The 21,679-nt window shown below is 46.1% G+C and overlaps 2 protein-coding genes across 7 annotated transcripts in view; one reads left to right on the top strand and one right to left on the bottom strand.

The window, feature by feature from the left end:
* The window catches only part of CDCA7L (cell division cycle associated 7 like), a 51,107-nt gene extending 36,742 nt beyond the window's left edge, over nt 1-14,365 (top strand). For 3 of the 6 annotated variants that reach the window (XM_025464338.3, XM_049093699.1, XM_049093698.1), the window contains 8 exons: nt 1,992-2,129; nt 6,106-6,480; nt 8,031-8,102; nt 8,218-8,388; nt 10,671-10,796; nt 11,340-11,489; nt 12,361-12,497; nt 13,232-14,365. In XM_025464338.3, coding sequence (XP_025320123.2) covers nt 1,992-2,129; nt 6,106-6,480; nt 8,031-8,102; nt 8,218-8,388; nt 10,671-10,796; nt 11,340-11,489; nt 12,361-12,497; nt 13,232-13,262 — 1,200 coding nt within the window. In that variant the 3' untranslated portion in view covers nt 13,263-14,365. The remainder of the gene's footprint in view (nt 1-1,991; nt 2,130-6,105; nt 6,481-8,030; nt 8,103-8,217; nt 8,389-10,670; nt 10,797-11,339; nt 11,490-12,360; nt 12,498-13,231) is intronic. The other 3 variants (XM_035698266.2, XM_035698265.2, XM_025464337.3) reach the window with 2 other exon arrangements.
* DNAH11 (dynein axonemal heavy chain 11) overlaps nt 13,703-21,679 on the bottom strand; it is a 318,343-nt gene continuing 310,366 nt past the window's right edge. The window contains 5 exon segments of the mRNA XM_049093700.1: nt 13,703-14,277; nt 14,989-15,129; nt 15,559-15,671; nt 19,952-20,067; nt 20,148-20,330. Of these exon segments, the coding sequence (XP_048949657.1) occupies nt 14,030-14,277; nt 14,989-15,129; nt 15,559-15,671; nt 19,952-20,067; nt 20,148-20,330 (801 nt within the window). The 3' untranslated portion in view covers nt 13,703-14,029.

Raw genomic sequence — 21,679 nt, 5'->3', positions numbered from 1 at the left:
GTAACCAAGATTGCAATGAGACTGTGGAATAGATACTTTGCTTTATAAAGACTCACAGTAAGCATGGTTTTTTGTGCTTATCTTTTTTTTTTTCATTTTTTTCAAGGAGGTTCCATATGTAGTGTGGAGCCCGCAGTGGGGCTTGAACTCCTAACCCTGAGATCAAGACCTGAGCTAACATGAGGAGTCCGACGCTTAACTGATTGAGCCGCCCAGGCTCAGTTCTTATATCTTGTGGAATAAGGAGAGGAAAAGCAGGGGCCTTGGTTTAGGACTGTGGCTAAGTTGTTTTTGTGTTCTATCTGGTCACCAAAGATATTGATTTCTCTCAGCCTGACCATTTATTTCCCTGTGAAGCTTTTCAAAGGGAAAAGAGAGCCAGAGAGGACTGGACGGTTAGAACTTGCTGCTCTAAGAGGTGACTTGTTCTCTCTGGGCCCTAGGCAGGGACAATGGGTATATGAGGAAATGTACACGTAGACCCCCATTGCTCTAAACCCACTTGTAGAGACCGGCTCTGGGCTCTGTGAGCCAGATGTTTCCTGCTGGTGGAGCTAGCAGCTTCATGGTGGGTTTCTGCGGCAGCCAGCTGTGCACCAGTCTTCCTTACAAAAATAAACCCCAGGCCTGTTGCTTCCCCACCCCGACCCCACACATTCACAGTCCGTGTTAAGCAGCCAAGAGGAGCTGCACAAACTTGTATGGAGTATGCAACAACGTTGACTTTGGTCTTCCTTAAACACAATTTGAATTTCACTTTAAGGAAACTTCTCTTTTCTGTTTGTATTTTTTTTTTTCCAAGCAGCTGCACCACAGCTATCAACAAAGGGACAAAGTAATTTAGCTCCAAGCACACTCACTCCAATTACCCATAATAATTCATAGGAGACATTTAAGCTTAAGAAAATGCTGGATATAGGCATTTCTTCCTCTATCCCCCTGTAAATTTTCCCACTCATCTATTATATCTGTTTTTCTCCAGAGATGATCTGAGCTTGAAGAAGTATATAATTAAAGTCAGGGAGAGGCAGTGGGGGAGATAAAGATTCCCCAACCAAATGTGGTGTGATGGGGGGTCATTGCTATATCGGGTGTGGGAGGAAGAGGCGTCAGAGGCAACTGGGGACACGGACTCCAGCCCTGGTTGCCAGCTTGGAGGAGGCTGGTCTGTGCGTCTCCTTCCCACACCGCAGGTCTGTCCGTCCCCTCCTTTCTTCCCGGAGTGCCATTTACGGAGCCCCGGTTTCTTTCCTTCTCTGGGTTCAAAAGACAAAGTCCTTTGAAAATGTCTTTCTTTTTTAAGGGTCCTGGCACGTCTTTCCTCCTGCTCACTGGCTACCTGGTGGGGGCTGCTGGCCTCGCACCTCCCACAGGAGAGGCAGGAGAGGCTGTCCCGGGGGCCGGGGAGGGCCGGGGCGGGCTCCGGCCCCTTCCCGCAGAGAGCCAGGCAGGTGCGCTCCCGACGCGGGGGAGTCGGCCTTGGACAGGTGCGCGGAGGGCAGGCCAGCGCGCGGCAGGGAGCCTCGCTCGGGATCGGGATCGGGATCGGTGCTGTGCCCGACCTTCCCCGGGGGCCCTGGCAGGAGAAATGGAGCCCACTCTCCCCCCCCCCCCCCCCCCACAAGGCAGCAAAGTAGCTGGCTCAGCCTGGGCCGTTCTGACATTTGGAAGTGGTGCAGTTGATCGTCTCAGATTGTTCAGTTCTGTTTCCCTAATCTGTAGAGGAACGTGTGTGTGCGCGCGTGTGTGCACTGGGGTAAAATACACATAACCTACAATTGACCGTTTCAGCCTCTGGTAAGTGCGAGCGAGCGCCAGGCTCTTGCGGGCAAGCTGCCAGGTGGCGCTGAGCTCGCGCGCGGGGTCCCCGTCACCCAGGGTGCTCCCCCACCTCGAACAGACGCTGCCCGTTCAACAGCCCTTCCCTGCCCCCTCGCCCCCCGGAAGCCTCTGTCTTCTTCCTTTATGATGTTTGCGTGTTTTTAATGCAGCAAGATGTGCGTTTCCGTTCCAAATACTTCACGGAAGAGCTGCGAAGGATTTTTATAGAGGACACGGACTCAGAGATGGAAGAGTTTGAAGGATTTACACAGAATGAGCTGAATGGAAATAGTAACCCAGAAGTGATGGTAATAATCCTCAACGTGGGAGAGTGCGGGTTCTCCTGTTTTCAGTCCTGCTCCTGAATTGTAGTTTCACTCGGAGGGAGTCACGTCCCAAACCAATGACTTTTTCTTACGTGTGTGTGTCTTAGAAGCCGGTTACCGAGATTGAGAAATGCTAGTCTAGGCTAATCCCTGGTCCCCCAGTCCACTCGTACTCCTAGAGGAAGTCCACTTGTCTTTCCCTGGTACCTTCGAGTTCCCGGGGTGGGCGCATGTCTCAGGTGTCCCTTAATTGTCCTCGTGAAAGAATTTATTTCAGGCTTTCTTAGACATCTTTTTTTTTTTTTTTCTTAAACATCTTTTATCTGAAAAGAGGACCGTCTGTCTAGGAGTAGCAAGTTCTTACAAGTCCTTTCTTGTGTGCAAAGTCATGTTCTTAAGTGTGGAGTTAATTTGGCCCAAACTGAGCTGTGGTACAAAGAGTTTTCCCTGTGTGTTCTTGATTTGGATGCAGAAATGCTTTTTAGGGCAGCCCAGGTGGCTCAGCGGTTTAGCGCCACCTTCGGCCCAGGGTGTGATCCTGGAGTTCCGGGATCGAGTCCCACATTGGGCTCCCTGCATGGAGCCTGCTTCTCCCTCTGCCTGTGTCTCTGCCTCTCTCTGTGTGTGTCTTTCATGAATAAATAAATAAAATCTTTAAAAAAGAAAGAAAGAAAGAAAGAGAAAAGGAAGAAAGGAAAGAAAGGAAGGAAGGAAGGAAGGAAAGAAAAGAAAAAAAAAGAAAAAAGAAAAGAAAAGAAAAGCTCTTTAAATGATAAAGATGGCCTGGCCATGTCAGATTCCTGAGGGAAATGTGCTCTCAGCACTTGCCTTTCGGGAGACTGGGGATTTCTTCCTTCACTGCATAGATTTAGGCTTCTGTGCTGCCAACTAGTATTTGAATCTCCGCGTAACTTTAAAGAACAGCCTTTGGGTTGTTTTCCCCAGGCATAGAAGTATTTTATACTAACTGAAAAATAGCACACATTTATCCCCCCAAATCAGTCCACCATCTCCTTCTTGGATATCAGGATAAAGGATAGAGGTTAAACCTCTTCACGTTCAGAAGCTCCTAAGGAGGAACCCCGTCTGGTGTGGAACTTGTATGGAAATCTAAATAAGCTGTAACTAGTAGGTTTGCTTTGTTCCTCACCTTTTCCTAGGGTGGCGGGGTGGGGAGCTTAGGCCTGAAAGCCCTAATGGTAGGCTGCCTTGTTTGATGTTGATCCCCCCGGGAATAGCAACACAGAGCTCTGCCAACCTACAGGCCCCAGCCCTCCTTTGGCTTTCTTTACTGAAGCTGCTTGTAAGGCCGTTGATGTGTTCTTGCCAGCCGGGCTCCACAGTTTTCCTTGCCAGCAAAGCACTAAAATCCTTCCAAATCCTTAATGGGTATCTTCTACTCCTAGTGACTTATTTATCTTCTGATTGTTAGCTAAGTGATCTCAGGGTATTCAAAGGATCCGTGTTTCTAGCACAGTGAAGACTACTCCAGAATTTTTTTTTTTAATGTTCTGTATATTTAGAGTATGAATTGGGACATGCTGACTACTGTCACTCATATCTTTGGGCAGGTCCACCTGCAGATTTTATTTATTTATTTATTTTAAAGATTTTATTCATTTATTCATGAGAGACAGAGAGAGATAGAGAAGCAGAGCCACAGGCAGAGGGAGAAGCAGGCTCCATGCACCGGGAGCCCGGCGTGGGACTCGATTCCGGGTCTCCAGGATCACGCCCGGGGCTGAAGGCGGGCGCTCAACCACTGGGCCACCCAGGGATCCCCTGCAGATTTTATTTTAAAATTCAGTGGACAAATAAGCATTATTGCCTGCCTCCCCAGCCTCCTGCTCACCCTAGTGAAGGCAGAGGAGACTGCCTTTTCTGATACTAGGATGTCACTTGGTGTCTGGTGGTCTAGCCACACATGAGGCTACCACAGCAGTGGTGCGGCCCTTGAGTTCTTTGCCTCCCGTCTTTATATTTGCTCTCACCTACTGTAGTCCTTCAGAGAGTCCTTAGGAAAGAGATACGGGTTAGGGGATGATGAAGATAAATAAAACCAATTTGAGAGAGAATTCCTCTGAAGTTCTCCAACACTTTCTGAAATTGGATTCCTCCAGTCCCATCGTTTTGCATTCCAAAGCTACCAGTGTAGAAAGTTCAGGATACTAAAAAACAAACAAAAGGATAAATCAATAACGCTATAGTCTTCTCCACTTAGCTTGTTGTGGATTTATATATACACCAAGGTTTGGTAGTTACATGAAGGGTTTTGTTTTTCTCCCTTTTCTTTTCCTTTCCTTTTTCCTTTCCTTTCCTTTCTTTTCTTTCTTACGTAGGCTCCAGCCCAGCGTGGAGCCCAACAGAAGGTTTGAACTTAGGGCTCTGAGATCAGGATCTGAGCTGAGATCAAGAGTCAGATGCTCAACCGACTGAGCCACCCAGGTGCCTCAATATATTTTTAAAAATAAATTTTCTTGGGGCACCTGGGTGACTCAGTGGTTGAGCCTCTGCCTATGGCTCAGGTTGTGATCCCGGGGTCCTGGGATCAAGTCTTGCATTGGGCTTCCCGCAGGGAGCCTACTTCTCCCTCTGCCTGTGTATCTGCCTCTCTCTCTGTCTCTCTCATGAATGAATAAATAAAATTTTATAAAAAAGAATTTTTTTCTTTTAAAGTAGGTTCCATGCCCAATGTGGGGCTTGAACTCACAACCCTGAGATTAAGAGTTGCACACTCCACCAACCGAGCCAGCCGGGCGCCCCTCCTCTGCCTTACTTTTAACTTGAGTCAAGCTAGAATTCGGGGGGCGAATTCACGGAGGGGGCAGCTGAGTCCTTTACCTCAGTCCTGGGCCCATCGTGGGCTATTCCTTGTTCTCCTCAGAGCAGCCCTGTTGTCCAGAATCCCTGACAGAGGGTCTCAGACTAAACTTCCCAGCATGTAGTAAAGGAAAGATGCGCAGGAGGTGGCCTTGATCTCAATGTTCAAGCCCAGCTCTGCCATTGCTAAGCGTCCCCTCACATCTGAGATGTCACCCCCTCATCACCTGGGTAATGTCCCCACCCTGCCATTGCCTTATGTTCTGTGTCTCACGTGTAAGGCTGGGTTCCGTTTTAGTGCCAGCAACCTGTACCAAGCAGAATTAGAAAATTCAGGGCAAGAATTTCCTGGGCTGCCTGAACAGGTGCTTCACAACAGCCCAAGAGCTGTCGGCCTTGATTTCACCCCGCGGCTCTGCGGGTTGCAGAAAAGAGAAGGGATATCCCTGGGAGTGAGGACCCAGCATGTCCTGGGAGGAGTTTCCCCCACTGACGCCGATGGCCAGTCCTCTGCTTGCTCTCCTGTCACTTCACTGAGGTGAAGTCGGCTCTCCTGTCCCTCCTGTCCCTCCTGCCCATGAATCCTCTTCCTGTTCTTCGGGGCAGTATGGTCAGTATTTTTTTCCCCCTCAGCACTCCATTTGTATTTGAAGATAACTCTAAGGCCATGCATTCCCTTTTCTTTGGCTCTTCCCCATAATACGTGGCCGGCCCACGGGGGAGCCCTGCTTTGTCGGCGCCCCGCGTCCAGCCCGCGCTCCTAGGAGCCGCCGCCGGTGGTCGTGGCCGGGGCACCGGGCCGCGGGAGGCAGCGGCTCTTGGACCGGATTCACCCGCAGACACCCGAGCGCCTAACTGAAGAGTTCGGTGGGAACTCAGAATAGGAAAGAGGAGCTTTCTTCTCATTTTTTCTCTACAATAATGTCAGAGTGCTTTAAAAAAAAAAGATTTATTATTTTTGGGGGAGCCTGATGGCGGGATTCGAGCCCAGGACCCTGGGATCACGACCTGAGCCAAAGGCAGGTGCTCAACCACCGAGCCACCCAGGTGCCCCCAGAGTGCTTTTAAGTAAGGTGTTTTTGAAGGTCTGTTAGGAAACATTGTTTCTAGTCTTTCTCCTTTTCTCTCCTTTTGTTAGCTCGTGGAGTCAGATTTGAGTGATGCTGGTAAGGAGTCTTTGGTGAGTGAAGAAGAGGAAGAGGATGAAGGAGAGAAGGCTACACCCAGAAGGAGGAGGCCGAGGAGAAGCAGCATTGGTCTTCGAGTCGCCTTTCAGTTCCCCACCAAGAAACTGACGAAAAAGTCAGATGACAGTTCCTCGGAGCCACTGTTTTCTAGCACACGCTTACAGGACAATAAAAAAGCAATTCTTGGAAGAAAGAGAAGCTGCAGAAAGGGGAAGGAAAGGGAAGATTCGGTCTCAGAGTCTGAGGACGACTCCAGGGATGAGGCTCAGGAGGGCTCGGATGCTCTGCTGAAAAGGACCATGAACATCAAGGAGAACAAAGCCATGGTAAGGCCGTGGGCGGGCAGTCTGGGCGCTGGGTGCGGGCACTGAGCAGTGGCTCCTGAGGCTCACAGAACCGCCCCCAGAGCGGCTGCCCTCGCATCTTTCGGGAAATGTGCTCTGGGCATCGGGTGTCCTTTTCTGTGTTCTGGACCCCAACCAGTTATTAGCTGGTCGGCTCTGGTTCGGGATCAGAAAGCGACTCCCCAGGACCACTTTTAGCTCCGCTTCCTGGTGCCGTGAACTCATGCTGCTTACCGTTTGCTATGAAGAGAAGTTCTAAATAGTGGTGGTGGCCGGGACCGCTGGCCGGTTCCCAGCAGGGAGGAGCCAAGTGTACACAGGGAGTCGAGAAGCCACTTAAGAACCGCAGTGTGTGCTGGGGCTTCAGGACGTCATACGGGAGAATGAGAGAGGCCTAGGTACTAAACTGAGTGGTTTTCAGCCACAGTAACCCATCTTTGCTAGGATGAATGGCAGTAAAGGGGAAACCTTTGTCATGTGTATTTGGTTTTTCTGTATTTGTTCAGTAACATATTTGCTTCCTAATTTTGCATATGCAGAATTAATTCTACCACTCAGTCACTGTTAGCATTTTGGTAGATTTTTAATACTTTCTTTTTAAAAAGCACAATATGATAGTGTGTGTGTATTCTTCTATGTCTAATAAGAACATAAAAAGCTTCACTTTTGAGTGAAAATTCACCCTAAGGCATATTTATGGTTATTAGCAAAGGGAAATTTTTAGCACTGTGTCGGCATCTTTAAAATAACTATGTTCATGAGTTTTGAGTGACACTTACACGTCTGTATAACTCTAAAATTAAAAAGAATCCTCATTGGGGCAGCCCGGGTCGCTCAGCAGTTTAGCGCCGCCTTCAGCCCAGGGTGTGGTCCCGGAGACCGGGGATCAAGTCCCACGTCGGGCCCCCTGGATGAAGCCTGCTTCTCCCTCTGCCTCTCTCTCTCTCTCTCTCTTTCTCTCTCTCTCTCTTTCTCTCATGAATAAATAAAATCTTAAAAAAAAAATCTTCATTGGCGTATTAATGCCTGTTAGTTGGTATTCTTAGGTGTTTATTTGGGAACATTTCCATAAATTATTTTTGTTAATGAGAAATGAATCAACATAAACAGTTTCTTTGGAGCTCTAAATAACTGTCAGAACAATCTAGTTGAACCTTTTGTTTTGAACATGATGAAACTTGATCTCGGTGTGCACCATGATCTGTTTTGGGGTCACACTGCTAATTAATGGCCCCGTCAGAATTCCAGCCTCATGCAGCCAGCCTCATCATTCCAAGGACCCATTCATCTTATGATACGATCTTTATATGTAAGGAACGTGCATAGATTTTATTCCCATGAATGATGATAGTAGCCTCTCACCCCTGGAGATAACAATCTTTACAGATGAGGTTAAAAATAAAACAGCTGTTGCGATCTTACATGAACTACTTTAGTCAAGTTTCTCATGTTGGCAAAACTGAAGACGTGTTACGAGGTGTTAGATGAATGAGGCATATTGATGTCGGTCCTTCTTCTGTTCTGAACTGCAGCTCGCCCAGTTACTGGCAGAACTGAACTCAATGCCAGATTTCTTCCCGGTACGAACCCCGAACTCAGCTTCTGTAAGTAGAATGCCTTTATAATTCTTTATCCCGAGGCTGCTGGACGTAATCTGTCGCCAGATGGCTTTTGTTCCAGGAAGCACCCAGTTGCGTATGTCTGTGCTCTGACTTTCAGAAGAAGAGAACAGCGAGGCGGGCCTTCTCAGAGGGACAGATCACGCGACGCACAAACCCGACCCGCAGCGCACGGCCACCCGAGAAGTTTGCCCTGGAGAACTTCACCGTCTCAGCAGCCAAATTTGCAGAAGAGTTTTACAGCTTCAGGAGGAGGAAGACAATTAGTGGGGTATTTTCTGAGCACAGTGAACATATTATGCTTTGTCTAAGGCCACACTGAGGTCCTGACCTGGTATGTCTGGAGCAGCTGAGCAGTGATGCTGCTGATGGTGGTGCTGGTGGTGCTCGTGTTCCCAGGGCCACACTCCAGGAAGAACCCTCCCTTCCCCCCATCTAAGCTATAGGCTGGAGAGACTCCTTTACCTCAGTTTGAGCAGAGGAGCTGCTCAGAGTTAGGACCCTCAGCTTAATCTTTGAGGGAGGCAATAAGGGCCTGTCGGTGGCGTCCGAGGGCCTCGTGATTTGCCTTGTGGGAAAGGGCAGTGATTGCTCCTTGCCTTTCAGTTTTAGGAATGGGGCGTTTTAAGTGCCTTCAGAGTCTGGAGGGAGAAACTAGGTTCTTCCCATTTGCAGGTTTGGCCATTCATTGTGGCTCCTTTTCCTGTCCTCACAGAGTTTAGAGTTGGTGCCCGTTAATGGGGCAGGTAAAAACCTAGCTGCTCCTGTATTGTTGTATCACCTTGCCATGAAGGAAGTTGGCTCCGTGTCTGTGGCAGGAGGCTCCGTAAATGATTGATTCTCAAGAAATAGAAGAGAGCCGTGGTTAACATTAATGGTACTAGAGCTCTGAGACTGTGGGTTTTCTTTTTTTTTTGTAAATTTATTTTTTATTGGTGTTCAGTTTGCCAACATATAGAATAACACCCGGTGCTCATCCCATCAAGTGCCCCCCTCAGTGCCTGTCACCCAGTCACCCCCCTCCCCGCCCACCTCCCCTTCCCCCACCCCTAGTTCGTTTCCCAGAGTTAGGAGTCTCTCATGTTCTGTCTCCCTTTCTGATATTTCCCACTCACTTTTTCTCCTTTCCCCTTTATTCCCTGTCACTATTTTTTTTATATTCTCCAAATGAATGAGACCATGTAATGTTTGTCCTTCTCCAATTGACTTATTTCACTCAGCATAATACCCTCCCGTTCCATCCACGTCAAAGCAAATGGTGGGTATTTGTCGTTTCTAATGGCTGAGTAATATTCCATTGTATACATAAACCACATCTTTATCCATTCATCTTTCGATGGACACCGAGGCTCCTTCCACAGTTTGGCTATTGTGGACATTGCTGCTATAAACATCGGGGTGCAGGTGTCCCGGCGTTTCATTGCATCTGTATCTTTGGGGTAAATCCCCAGCAGTGCAATTGCTGGGTCGTAGGGCAGGTCTATTTTTAACTCTGAGGAACCTCCACACAGTTTTCCAGAGTGGCTGCACCAGTTCACATTCCCACCAACAGTGCAAGAGGGTTCCCCTTTCTCCGCATCCTCTCCAACATTTGTGGTTCCCTGCCCTGTTAATTTTCCCCATTCTCACTGGTGTGAGGTGGTATCTCATTGTGGTTTTGATTTGTATTTCCCTGATGGCAAGTGATGCAGAGCATTTTCTCATGTGCATGTTGGCCATGTCTGTGTCTTTCTCTGTGAGATTTCTCTTCATGTCTTTTGCCCATTTCATGATTGGATTGTTTGTTTCTTTGGTGTTGAGTTTAATAAGTTCTTTATAGATCTTGGAAACTAGCCCTTTATCTGATATGTCATTTGCAAATATCTTCTCCCATTCTGTAGGTTGTCTTTGAGTTTTGTTGACTGTATCCTTTGCTGTGCAAAAGCTTCTTATCTTGATGAAGTCCCAATAGTTCATTTTTGCTTTTGTTTCTTTTGCCTTCGTGGATGTATCTTGCGAGAAGTTACTGTGGCCGAGTTCAAAAAGGGTGTTGCCTGTGTTCTCCTCTAGGACTTTGATGGAATCTTGTCTCACATTTAGATTTTTCATCCATTTTGAGTTTATCTTTGTGTATGGTGCAAGAGAGTGGTCTAGTTTCATTCTTCTGCATGTGGATGTCCAATTTTCCCAGCACCATTTATTGAAGAGACTGTCTTTCTTCCAGTGGATAGTCTTTCCTCCTTTGTCGAATATTAGTTGAACATAAAGTTGAGGGTCCACTTTTGGATTCTCTGTTCTGTTCCATTGATCTATGTTGTGATTTTTTTTTAAAAAAGATTTTACTTATTTGAGTAGGAGAGCAAAAGAACATGAACAGGGGGAGGGGGTGAGGGAGAAGCAGGCTCCCTGTTGAGCAGAGCACCTGATATGGGGCTCGATCCCAGGACTCCAGGGTCATGACCAGAGCTGACGGCAGATGCTTAACCACCCAGGCATCCCAAGAGTGTGAAATCTTTATAGGTGTTTTTTAGCTACTGAAAATAGCTTATGCTTTGGCTTTGGCTCATTTTGCAGGGGAAATGCCAGGGGCACAGACGGCGTCACCAAATCTCCTCTTTTCGGCCAGTGGAGGATATCACTGAAGAGGACCTAGAAAATGTTGCCATAACTGTTCGAGATAAGATCTATGATAAAGTTCTGGTAAATTACATATGATGAGTCATTTGCATGATTGTGATTCTCATCTTTGTTGTTTGAAATCCTGCATGGTCTTTAAGCTGTACCTGGGCTTATACCCTCAGGCCTCCTCCCCTCTGAAAGGGCGGGTCAGCTGTAACCGGGAAGGGGAAGTCAGCTTCCTGCAGGAATTCTCTTCAGGAAAGTTCTCTTCAGGGGATGCATGTGATCTGTGGGAAGGCAGGAGTATGATTTGGAAAAGCATATTTATAATAGTAACGTTTTAAATATTTATATGGCATTTCAGTTTTGAACAGTGAAAAAACATACTGTGGGGTTTGTGTATGCTTTTTGATTAATACAGGAACTAAAGGTTGACAGCATCTTTGGTCAGTAGGAAATGGGTTTAAATTTTTTTAAACATGATTTGGAGGGAGGTTTTGTGGTATCATGCCTCATTTTTTAGGTAAAACAGTGTCCTATTAGGGTAGTAGTGGCAGCACGTGGCCTTGTGGGTAACCCCCCCCCATAAATCCCATGTTCACCCCCACCGCCTTCCTTCCCCAGGGCAACACCTGCCACCAGTGTAGGCAGAAGACCATTGACACCAAGACGGTGTGTCGGAACCAGGGCTGTGGTGGGGTGCGAGGACAGTTTTGTGGGCCATGCCTGCGGAATCGCTATGGGGAGGATGTGAGATCTGCGCTGCTGGACCCGGTAGGAACAGTGTTTGCATTTGTCATGGCTTGTACTGGCAAAGGGAAGCGGGTTGACCGTGAGGCTCCCTGGGCCCTTGCTCGGGGACCTGTAACTGCAGAGCTCTGTGTACCCTTCAGCACTCTAGAGGAAATGAAAACTGCAGTTTCCTTCTGGAAAGAGAGCAAGCTGACCGGTAGGGCAGAAGAGATGATTGCATTTTCCAGGGTCAGAGCCACATTTTCTTACAGTTCTGGTTTGGAAGGTGGACCTGTGTGCCTTTCTTCCAGTGGTGTGGTTACCTCGGGCCAGGCCAGGGGCAGGTGTGTCACCCAGTAGGGGGCTTTCAGTGTGCCTGGCCTTGGACTAAGATTTTTCTCTATTCATACAGTTAACTTCGTTTCAGTTGTTACTAATCCAACCTTATAAAGTAGGTATATAACCTCCCTGTTCTTTAGTTCCCTCTGTAAAATGAGAAAATAGTATGCTTAGCATATATGCGCTTGAACCTGGGCAGACTGGCTCCAGAGCCTGTGTCCTTAGGTGACCCCTGCGCTGTATGGCCTCTTTCACAGCAGGGGGTAAATACACTGTCCCCAGTTTGCGGACGAATATATACTCAGGTAGTGGTTTAGGAAGTAGAAGAGCCTCATTGTTCTTTTATATTCCAGAAATTCTCCACAGATTTTGATGAAGTGTCTATAATTTTCTGGGTTTCTGCACATGTGGGACCCCGGTGGTCAGCCTTTCTGGGCCTTTGAAATGTGGAGGGAGGAGACATGCTGGGTCAGCCTGTGCCATCTACTGGAAGGGACACGGGACTCGAGGCTGGAGGAGAGGCTGCAGGAGCCAGGTTGGGGCCCGGAGGTCACGGGGGAACTTGCTCTTCCAGGATTGGATGTGCCCTCCCTGCCGTGGGATCTGCAACTGCAGTTACTGTCGGAAGCGTGACGGCCGCTGTGCCACGGGGATCCTCATTCACCTGGCCAAGTTTTATGGTTATAATAACGTGAAGGAGTACCTGGAGAGGTAAGTCTCACAAACCAGAAAGAGGCCTTGAGCCAGCCCCAGCCCCAGCAGGGAGATCGTGGAGGCAGGGAGTGGCTGCTACGTTGCAGAAGATTTTACTGATTTATTTGAGAGAGAGAGTGCACAAGCACGAGATGGGGGAAGGGGAGAGAGAGAAGCCAACTCCCCAGTGAGCAGGGAGCCGGACGCAGGGCTCCACCCCAGGACCCCGAGATCATGACCTGAGCCGTAGGCAGACACTTCACTGACTGAGCCACCCAGGGCCCCGCAGATGTTTCTAAAACTCTCTGGAGTGCTGTCCATTCTGTGTCTGCTCGTGTGGGAGCAGCTCAGGACCGTTACCTTCCCTATTGGGACATTCCCTCCTTTGCTAGCATTTGCTGCTTGGCACTACCCCTCCCACATTCCCCCTCATTGTGTAAAACAGGATGCAGCAGATCCTGTGAAGGCTGAGTAGAGAGGCAGGGGCACTGTGCTCTTAGGACGCATGATGAGCTTCTGGGGCTGAGGCTACAGCACTGAACTCCATGGCCCAGTTGTGGGATGCGGGAGTGAGGCGCATGGCTCCTGGGGCCTGGCTCACTGAAGCGGGATGGGTCGGGACAGACCTTGCACCAGAGGATCCAGGTTTGGCTCTTTACTCCACACGTGGAGGTGGGGAACCTAGAGTGCAGCTTTGTTTTTTTGGCCTCCGTCCTCATCACACTAAAGCCCCCCTCCCCTCTCGTTCTCAGTTTACAGAAGCAGCTGGTGGAAGACAATTAGGAGAAAGAACCAGCCACCTCACTGTACAGCATATGCCAGCAGGACATGCCATACCACTTGTGCCTAAGATTTTTTACAGTTGTGTTTTTATACAGATATTTTGTAGATCTAAATGCTATTTTTTTAAGGTTGTTTATATACTTAAAAAGATCTCTCAGGAAGATGGCACAGCAGAGCAATCTCTATACATGTAGCCATAGGCCCCTATGTATATTGAATGGTTTAAAAGCATCTGCATATGATGAAAAAGTTTAAATGGGGTGGAGTTAAAGTCCAGGTAAGTTCCAGAGAAGACACTGTATAAGCAGCTCTTGCCTTTGACACTGTTGATCTATGTGGCCTTGATCTTTAGTTCCCAGTCAGTGACCACAGTTCTCTGGGCCATTGGAATTTGTTAAAGAATGTTCTGCTAAATTACGAAGTGCAATTAATCATAGATCTTGAGAGTACTAGAGTTTTATTTTTATTAAAACTTGAATGAACACAAAGTGGACTGTCCCGTTCCCGACACTGGAGGCCTTGGAGCACTGCCCCTTCATTCAGGATTCACCTGCTGCCTGAGGTCAGCGGCTTCAAGATTTTTTAATTTAAAAAGATTTTAATGTCTGCAAGAACTAAAATCCTGCTTAACCGATGGGGAGACTTTAGTGTTTAATGCAAATGTTACATAAGTGGGAGGATGTTTTAGGGCTTTCAGTAGAACAAATTAATGTGCGCAGATGCCAGTTAAAATCCTCACTGTTCTGGCTGAGGCTGGAGGGGCCATTTCATGCTTCTAGAAGCAGAGCCACACCTGCCAGGACCCATTTGGCTGTCTTGTCTTGGCTCTTCAACCTGAAGGTCCACACATAATTAGAGCCCCTCATTTTGGTTTTATACACAGGGCATTCGTATGTGTGTTTGGTTTCTTGTCTGTCCACGGGTATGGCTTTTGCAAAGATGACTGGCATCACAGAGGTGACCTCCTTGAGGCAGGCTTCAGCAATGGTTCCCGACTGTGTGTCCCATCTGGCACCTATGGCAAAAACACAAGGGTTGCAATAGTGTGGCATGTTGGTGCTGCTCCTCTAACTGTTGGAGGCAATAAATGTTTGGTTTTGAAATGTTTGGTTTTGTCACGTTACTGCTTGTCAGGGGCTTTCTTACCCGTACGGGAGGTTAAGACAGCTGCTCCCCAGGTGCCATAGAAATGCTGGAGGCAGAGCTCACTGCTCTACACCTAAACTTTCCTTTGAGAAATCAACTAATTTGAATTCAAAAGGCGTAAGACTCCGGGCACAATGAAGCAAATGCATTTGTCCTCCCTTATAAAAATAATGGGACTCTGACTTCTTCAGCTGTAGAAGTAGTCTCTAATCCAGTACATTCTCTCCTAACTCCCACCCTTGGAGATTCACTGTTAATGACTTACAGAAGTCTTAGAGTAAAATAGCAGTGAAGTTACAGTTTTTAATAAGATTTTGAATAAATTCAGCGTAGGTCTTAATACCACAGGGTAATTTAACATTAGATATAGATGCAGGTTGAAGTGACAGCCATCACCCTAAATGCCTTAAAATTTGGCTGATGTTGATCACAGCCTGGGATACAGTTTTTTGACACTGGAAACAAGGCAAATAACCACTAGATGTAAGTGAACACTGACGAGCAAACAAAGGGCAAATACCTACCCGAACTTAAGAAAGGTCTTTAATAACCTGTACATGTGCTTCTCATGGTATCTTACCTTCCAGGAGGAACCCGTGGAGATAAGCCCCTTCCCGTGGAGGATGGCCATAATCTTCCTTTGTTTTTTTGGTTACATCAACAGTCAGGCACATTTTATCCAGTGGCCATTCATTTTTTCGAGCCATGGTCTGCATGATTGCTGTGGGAGGAGAAGGATCAGGCATAGCATGAAGGTGGTACAAAGGTTCGCAGCAGCTGATAGGAAGCTGGCTGTCTAGCCGGGCCTGCTCTGGTCCCACGGTGTGGTTCCAGTTTGTGGGCATCTGCAGATGTCTGCATTAGACTGTGGCCAGCTCAGGCCTGCAGGACCCCCTCCCTGCTCTTGTAAAAGGAGTTTGACTGGAACAGCTATGCCCATTAGGTCACTTGGTGTCTGCTTTTGCACTGTTGAGGCAGAGTGGGGCCGCTGGGGGAGAGGCCACGTGGCCCTGGGTGGAGAGTGAACTACATGCCACCTCACATGGCTGTCGTGCCTGGAATGGGACTTCCTCTCTTCTCCCCTTCTGTACTGGCCACGACCTGTGTGCTGGGGAGCAGAGCAGGCGAGGAGGGGGCCAGCAGCCCTTACCTGTTAGGAAGGACTGAGGGTTGAAGAAGCCAGAAAGCCACACCACAGCCGGGAGGGCAAGATCGTGTGTCCATGTTTCGAGTTCCCGGCATCGCAGAACGAGGTCATTAAACCTGGTCAACAGAAGGTAGGGAGAGACAAAAACGTGCTTTTTAGTAATAGAGGAGTTTTCCTATAAGAGGAGGTAGACTTAGGGGACTGATAACCACAAAAATCTTACAGAACACTGTCCCTTTAAAATTAGATTTTTTTTTTCCTGTTGAAAAAAGGAACAGGGACCTTGTTCCTATCAGGGACAAGAAACACAGGAATGTGGAAAATTCATTTCTACTTAATTCAGCGATCCTTAGATACTCCCTAGTGCTGGTTGGTGATCACACACAGGTGATCTGTGTATGATCCAGCTGACAGGCTCCAGTGCTGAGTGAGGACGGGGAGGGGAGGGGAAAGGAGGGGTGTCGGGGAGGGCAGGGGTGGTGCAGCTGCGACCATGATCTTCCCGTGTACATGGTCACCGGAGGGGGGGGTATGGGGAGAGAAAGGTAATGAGATACAGCACCTCCCAGCCTGGGCATGCCTGCTTTTGAGAAAGTGCTGTTTTTACCCAAGTTCTGAACTCATCAGCACAACAGCTACGCAAGAGAGGAAGCCAACTCCCAGAGGCTACAAGGAGATGAACCTCTTTGATAAAATCAGAAATGACAACCCTTGAAATATAGAATTGAGGGCTGCCAGAAAGAGTGGGAAGATGGAGCAGGGGTAGGAGGTGGAGGACAGGCCCGAAGATCAGAGCCAGCAGGCAGTTCTCCAGAGGGGAGAGCCACACAGGCTAGCTCTGAAGTGTTCTGGGACCTGGTTTGGATTACAGAAGTAGTAGGGGGGATAGGTCACCATGAGGGAAATTCCTGCTGTCTTAGAACATGGCCCCTTATCCTGCCCCAGTTATATTCTTTCAAATAGCTGGTTTAGGGAAAACATACATGAAGATAGGTAAAGTGAAGACCAGGAAAAGCAAGGAGAGGAAAAGACTTTTTATCTAAAATTGTTGCCATGAGAATATACATTGTAGCCAGTTTGCAACTTTTTTTTTTTTTTTTTTAAGATTTTATTAATTAGGGAGAAGGAGAGAACATGAGCAGGGAGGAAAGGGAGAGAAGCAGGCTGCCTGATGAGCAGGGAGCCTGTCGTGGGGCTCGGTTCCAGGACCCCGGAATCATGACAGCTGAAGGGAGGCACCTAACCGACTGAGCCACCCAGGTGCCCCTGCAGCAGGTTTTTAAAAAATTGCTAGGAACGCTGTGGTGGTTCAGGGGTTGAGTGTCTGCCTTCAGCTCAGGTCGTGGTCCTGGGATCGAGTCCCCCCTTCATCAGACTTCCCACAGGGACAGGGAGCCTGCTTCTCTCCCTCTGCCTATGTCTCTGCTTCTCTGTGTCTCATGAACAAATCTTAAAAAAAAGTGATTGCTATATAAATACAATGGGATTATGGTTTGGAAGTGATGAGGTAAAAAAGGACACTAAGTAGGAAGATCTCAAAGTAAAAGTATTTTTTTTAAAGAAAAGTATTTTAAAATGAAATGGAAAAAAAGGTGAACACAATTCTAGGAAATTTGAGTTTTCTTCAATTACAAATTTGACTCTAAAATCAGGGACATAGCCGGTTTCAAGAAAAATTGGCCACAAATAGTGCTAGCATATATCTTAATATAAACTGAAGACAGACTCCTCTGCACAGATAGGAATAAACATGAAGTTTTTTTCTTTCCTTTCTAAAAGTTAGCTGCAGACCCCTCCACAGCAGCATTTGATCAGATAATGCTGTCTACAAAGGCCCCAACAATGAATGGGTTAATTTTTTTTTTAATAACCAGCCAGCTTGTCATTTTGAGTATAAAGAAAAGTGATTATATGGCATAAAAAACTGGCAGCAAACCCAATGAACAAGAGAGTTGATAACCCTGTAGAAAAAATAAGAGGAATCTGGACAAAAGACTTTAATATGTTTAAACTCCTAAGAAACTGCAATAATAGTTGTAAAAACAGGAATTTATAAAACCAAGTCTGGTTCCCCCTTTGCCCCCACCCCCCCGATATAAAGAACTTGGATTTGAAAACTGACTTTTAAAACTTCCCGTTGTCCAAAAATCAAGGGCAAGCACAGTAAACCAGCAACAATCGAAGACCTAATGAAGTTCCGTCCAATACCGATGAAATCAACATAGGATACAGCAGAGAAAGATCTAGACTGATAAGAGATTTCAGGTACATAAATACAGTGGAGACAATGGGGGAAGGCAGTATTTGGAGAAATAAGGGCTAAGAATTTTCTGGAGTAGAACCAACAGACTTACACATTTATAACTGCACACGGTCCCAAGGACTGTTTTAAAAGTCCACACACACACCTCACTCAGGACAGCCCGGGTGGCTCAGCGGTTTAGCACCGCCTTCAGCCCAGGGCGTGATCCTGGAGTCCTGGGATTGGGTCCTGCATCAGGCTCCCTGCATGGAGCCTGCTTCTCCCTCTGCCTGTGTCTCTTCCTCTCTCTGTCTCTCATGAATAAATAAAATCTTAAAAAAAAAAAAAGTCCACATCTAAATGCAATAGGAAAATTGCAGAACATTAAGAGTGAAGAGAAATACCTTAAAAATGTCCCAAAGAAAGATTAGTTGTGAAGGGCTGACAAGTACATTTAAGAACAGTCTCATCAGCTCTAATAAATGCCAGAAAACAATGGAGTTACCAAATCTCAAGGCCAAGAGAAAAGCTCTCTTACCCTAGAATTGTATACATAGGTGAACCACTGAGCAAGAGTACAGTGAAGAAAGTTCAGACACAAGGAACGCTGTTTACTCCACATCACGTACATGAAAAGTTGAATATTTTATCCTTTAGCAAAAAGATAACAGGGCCCAGAACAAAGGAGCCCAGAATGAGATATAAAAAGTAACAATGAGTGGAGAAATCAATATATGTAGTTAAACTGAAAATAATTGTGGACTATAAACAAAACAAAAATACTATGGTTTAAAATAAGGTTGAATTACAATGGCAGACCAGAGGAAGCAGACGTTCAGAGGGATGTTAAAGTGTTGACTTTACGTTGTGTTAGAAAAATAAAGTGTATAGATTACAATGAAAAGTGTCTCCACAAAAATAATAGGAAATATACAGGGATAAACACGGAATAAAGAAAACTATCAGGGGTGCCTGGGTGGCTCAGTTGGGCAACTGACTTGATATTTGTGTGGGTCTTGATCTCAAAGTCATGAGTTAAAGCCTGCCCCACGTGGGCATGGAGCCTACTTTTAAAAAGGCAAAAGAAAACTATTAGACTGACAGAAGCCAGAAAATATTGGAATAAAAGAAAAATTCACAAGTTAGAAGGCACAAAAGAAGATGGTGGAAGTGACTCCAACGTTACCATTACCATAAAATTTAAGTGTAACATGAATATTTTTGATAGGAAATAATAAAATCTGGTGTTGGACATCCATAGCATTCACAGAAATCCAGCGAGTAGCTCAACCCACTCTTCCCTGCCGTGGTTATTTGCTGCCATCTGCATCCCTTCCACATTACACCTTCCATTTTTAGGTTTGTACACATCCCACACAGCCAACACCTGGCTGCCTGGGGGGCAGTTCCAAGGTACAGTCATTGGAAATTCTTTGTAAGAGTTTATTTTGGAAAGTAATTTCTACACCCAACATGGGCCTCAAACTCAAAATCCTGAGATCAAGAGTCACATGCTCTACAACTGCACCAGCCAGGTGCCCCTCATCTGGAATTCTGATGGAGCCTTCCAGTTTAAGGCTCAGAGTAGCATTCTGGTTCATGGAAAAAAAAGACAGGAAAGCAAGGATAAAAAATTTCTGTACGAGGAGACAGGAATAGAGAGAATCTCCATCCCTGGCTTTGGAACACCTCCATGCACTCAAGTCTACACACTAAAGCAGTCAGTTTTACTGTATAATCTTTTAAAAGTTAGCTATGAGTTGGCATCAGTAATCATTAGCTTTGAAAGTAAGCATATGAAGTGACATGAAAGCAAACTCAAGTTGCCTCCCATGGCCATTTAACGACGGAATTTTATTACCTACGGTTTCCAGGTGATAAACTGAGAAATTAGGAAGATCAAGTATTTTGTCCTAGATCAAATAGTATAGTAAGGGGTGGAATTTGAATCTTGCTTTGACTTTGACTTTTCACTGATTTTTGTGTTGAAAGCACACTAAAAATCCAGTGAAACTGGTGGTACTCTCTGTACAATTATGGGCCAAGTATACTTCCAGAATACAATCTTCATAGTTGTTCTGACATAATAGTAATAACACTGAACCAGCACCCAGGTGGACAAAGGCCAGTGGGAGCAGGAAGGGGGCAGCTTACCACTGGGCCAGGCCGTAAGTAGATGGATAAGCCACTTTGCTCCAGTTGTCTGGGACTGTGTCGTAACTCAGCTGGGACTGCTGGGCTTCCATCTCAGGAGATAACATCAGCTCCCCCTTGCATGGAGAAGAGAGGCCACATAGTGACTATCCTTCAACATGGTGAAACGCACTCTAGGATCCCTTTTTAAACTTACCTTCCAACCAAGGTCTAATTGTTGAAGTGAGGAACGGATTTCCCGAAGGAGAATATTCATCCTTTCACATTCTTGGAAGCAAACAAGAACATAGGGGCTTCTGTTTGAGTTTTTTTGCATTATCTCCACCATGTTGAATTCTTCTGGGAGTTTCTCCAAAATGTCATCCGAGACATTCTTAACCTTAAATCATTAACACATATAAGATTTAGCTCCTTTGTATTTCATTTTTAGTCACAGGGACTAATGTCCTTGACTTTTCAAAGTCCCAGCATATTTTCTACAATTCCCCAAGGTGCTTGCTAATGCACTTAAAAGATACCCACGACTCCCTGAAGATGGGCAGACAGGCGCTGAGGACTAGCTCAAGGACCTCTGCATCAATGCAGCCCCTTCCCCTTCTTTGGGTCCCATCAGGGAGGAGCTACTATTCGTTTGCAGTTTATTCACTGTTAGCAGTTAGGGAATAGAAGAACGTCATCAACTACATTTCACTTGTACGTAAAGATACAGAAAGAGGAAGTAAGATCCTGACATTTAGGTATTAAATAAAAATTTGAAAAGTCACACGAAGCAAAAATGCCCTTTAGGCTTGAGCTAATTCTGGTGAGTCTATGATATTGCCTTCCCAACTGACATAGCCTAAAGTTTTGGGAGCAATTTGGATCAGCATTTTTAACAGCAAGGAAGCCTCTGTCTTCTTTTAATTATTGCTTTGAAGAAATAAAAAATTTATACATTAAAGATGTTCAGAATGTATGTAATACTTCAATGTGTGTGTTTTTTGTCCTTTTTGCTGAGCTGGGGAAAACTAACAAGTACCTAAAATGGACAAAAGATTGAAGAGCATTGCCTGTTTTCCACCTTAGGCAGCTTTCCTTCTTTTCTTGATTTTTTGGATTACTGCCTGTGCTTCTGGTATCTTAATCCTAAGGTGCTTTAGCATGTTGGCAGGTTATTTTTCAGGTCCTGGAACCTTAAAAAACTCATCTGCAGCAGCGGTAGAAAATATGAAGCACAGTGTAGTAGGCAAGTTAGCTGATTCCAAAAGCCATTCTTTCACCTAGAGTTTGGTTTCCTTCACTGGCCCTTTGTAGCTGTCTGGCAAGTCACCATTAATTAATCCTGGAATAGGGATCCTGATATTAGATTAATTAGATGGCTTATCTGTAAAGCACGTTCTTTAGTGCCCAGGATATAGTAAACAACTAATAGAGTCGCTGCTGTTTGTCTGTTTGGGGTGTTGAGGCATCTAAAGCTCATTGGCTTTGCAGTTTTTGGTTTAATGGTGAGCTTCTTTGTTGGAAAGATTGAAGCCCAACACGAAATAAAGACTTCATCCATCTTTCTGTTTCTATTGATACTATATAGCCTTTCCCAAATGGATGAATGTTTCCTTTTTCATCTTTGCCTAAAAAAAAAAAAAAAAAAAAAAGTCTAACATTCATAACAAGGAAGGTGTTAATATATAGGATAAAACACGCACAAATTCTAAAGCCCTTACATGTCAACCAAGGGCCTCAACAAATGGC

Source organism: Canis lupus, chromosome 14 (genome assembly GCF_003254725.2).
Source record: "Canis lupus dingo isolate Sandy chromosome 14, ASM325472v2, whole genome shotgun sequence".
Classification (NCBI taxonomy): Eukaryota; Metazoa; Chordata; class Mammalia; order Carnivora; family Canidae; genus Canis; species Canis lupus.
The sequence above is the reverse complement of the archived record's forward strand: the minus strand, read 5'-3'. Positions and strand labels throughout refer to the sequence as shown.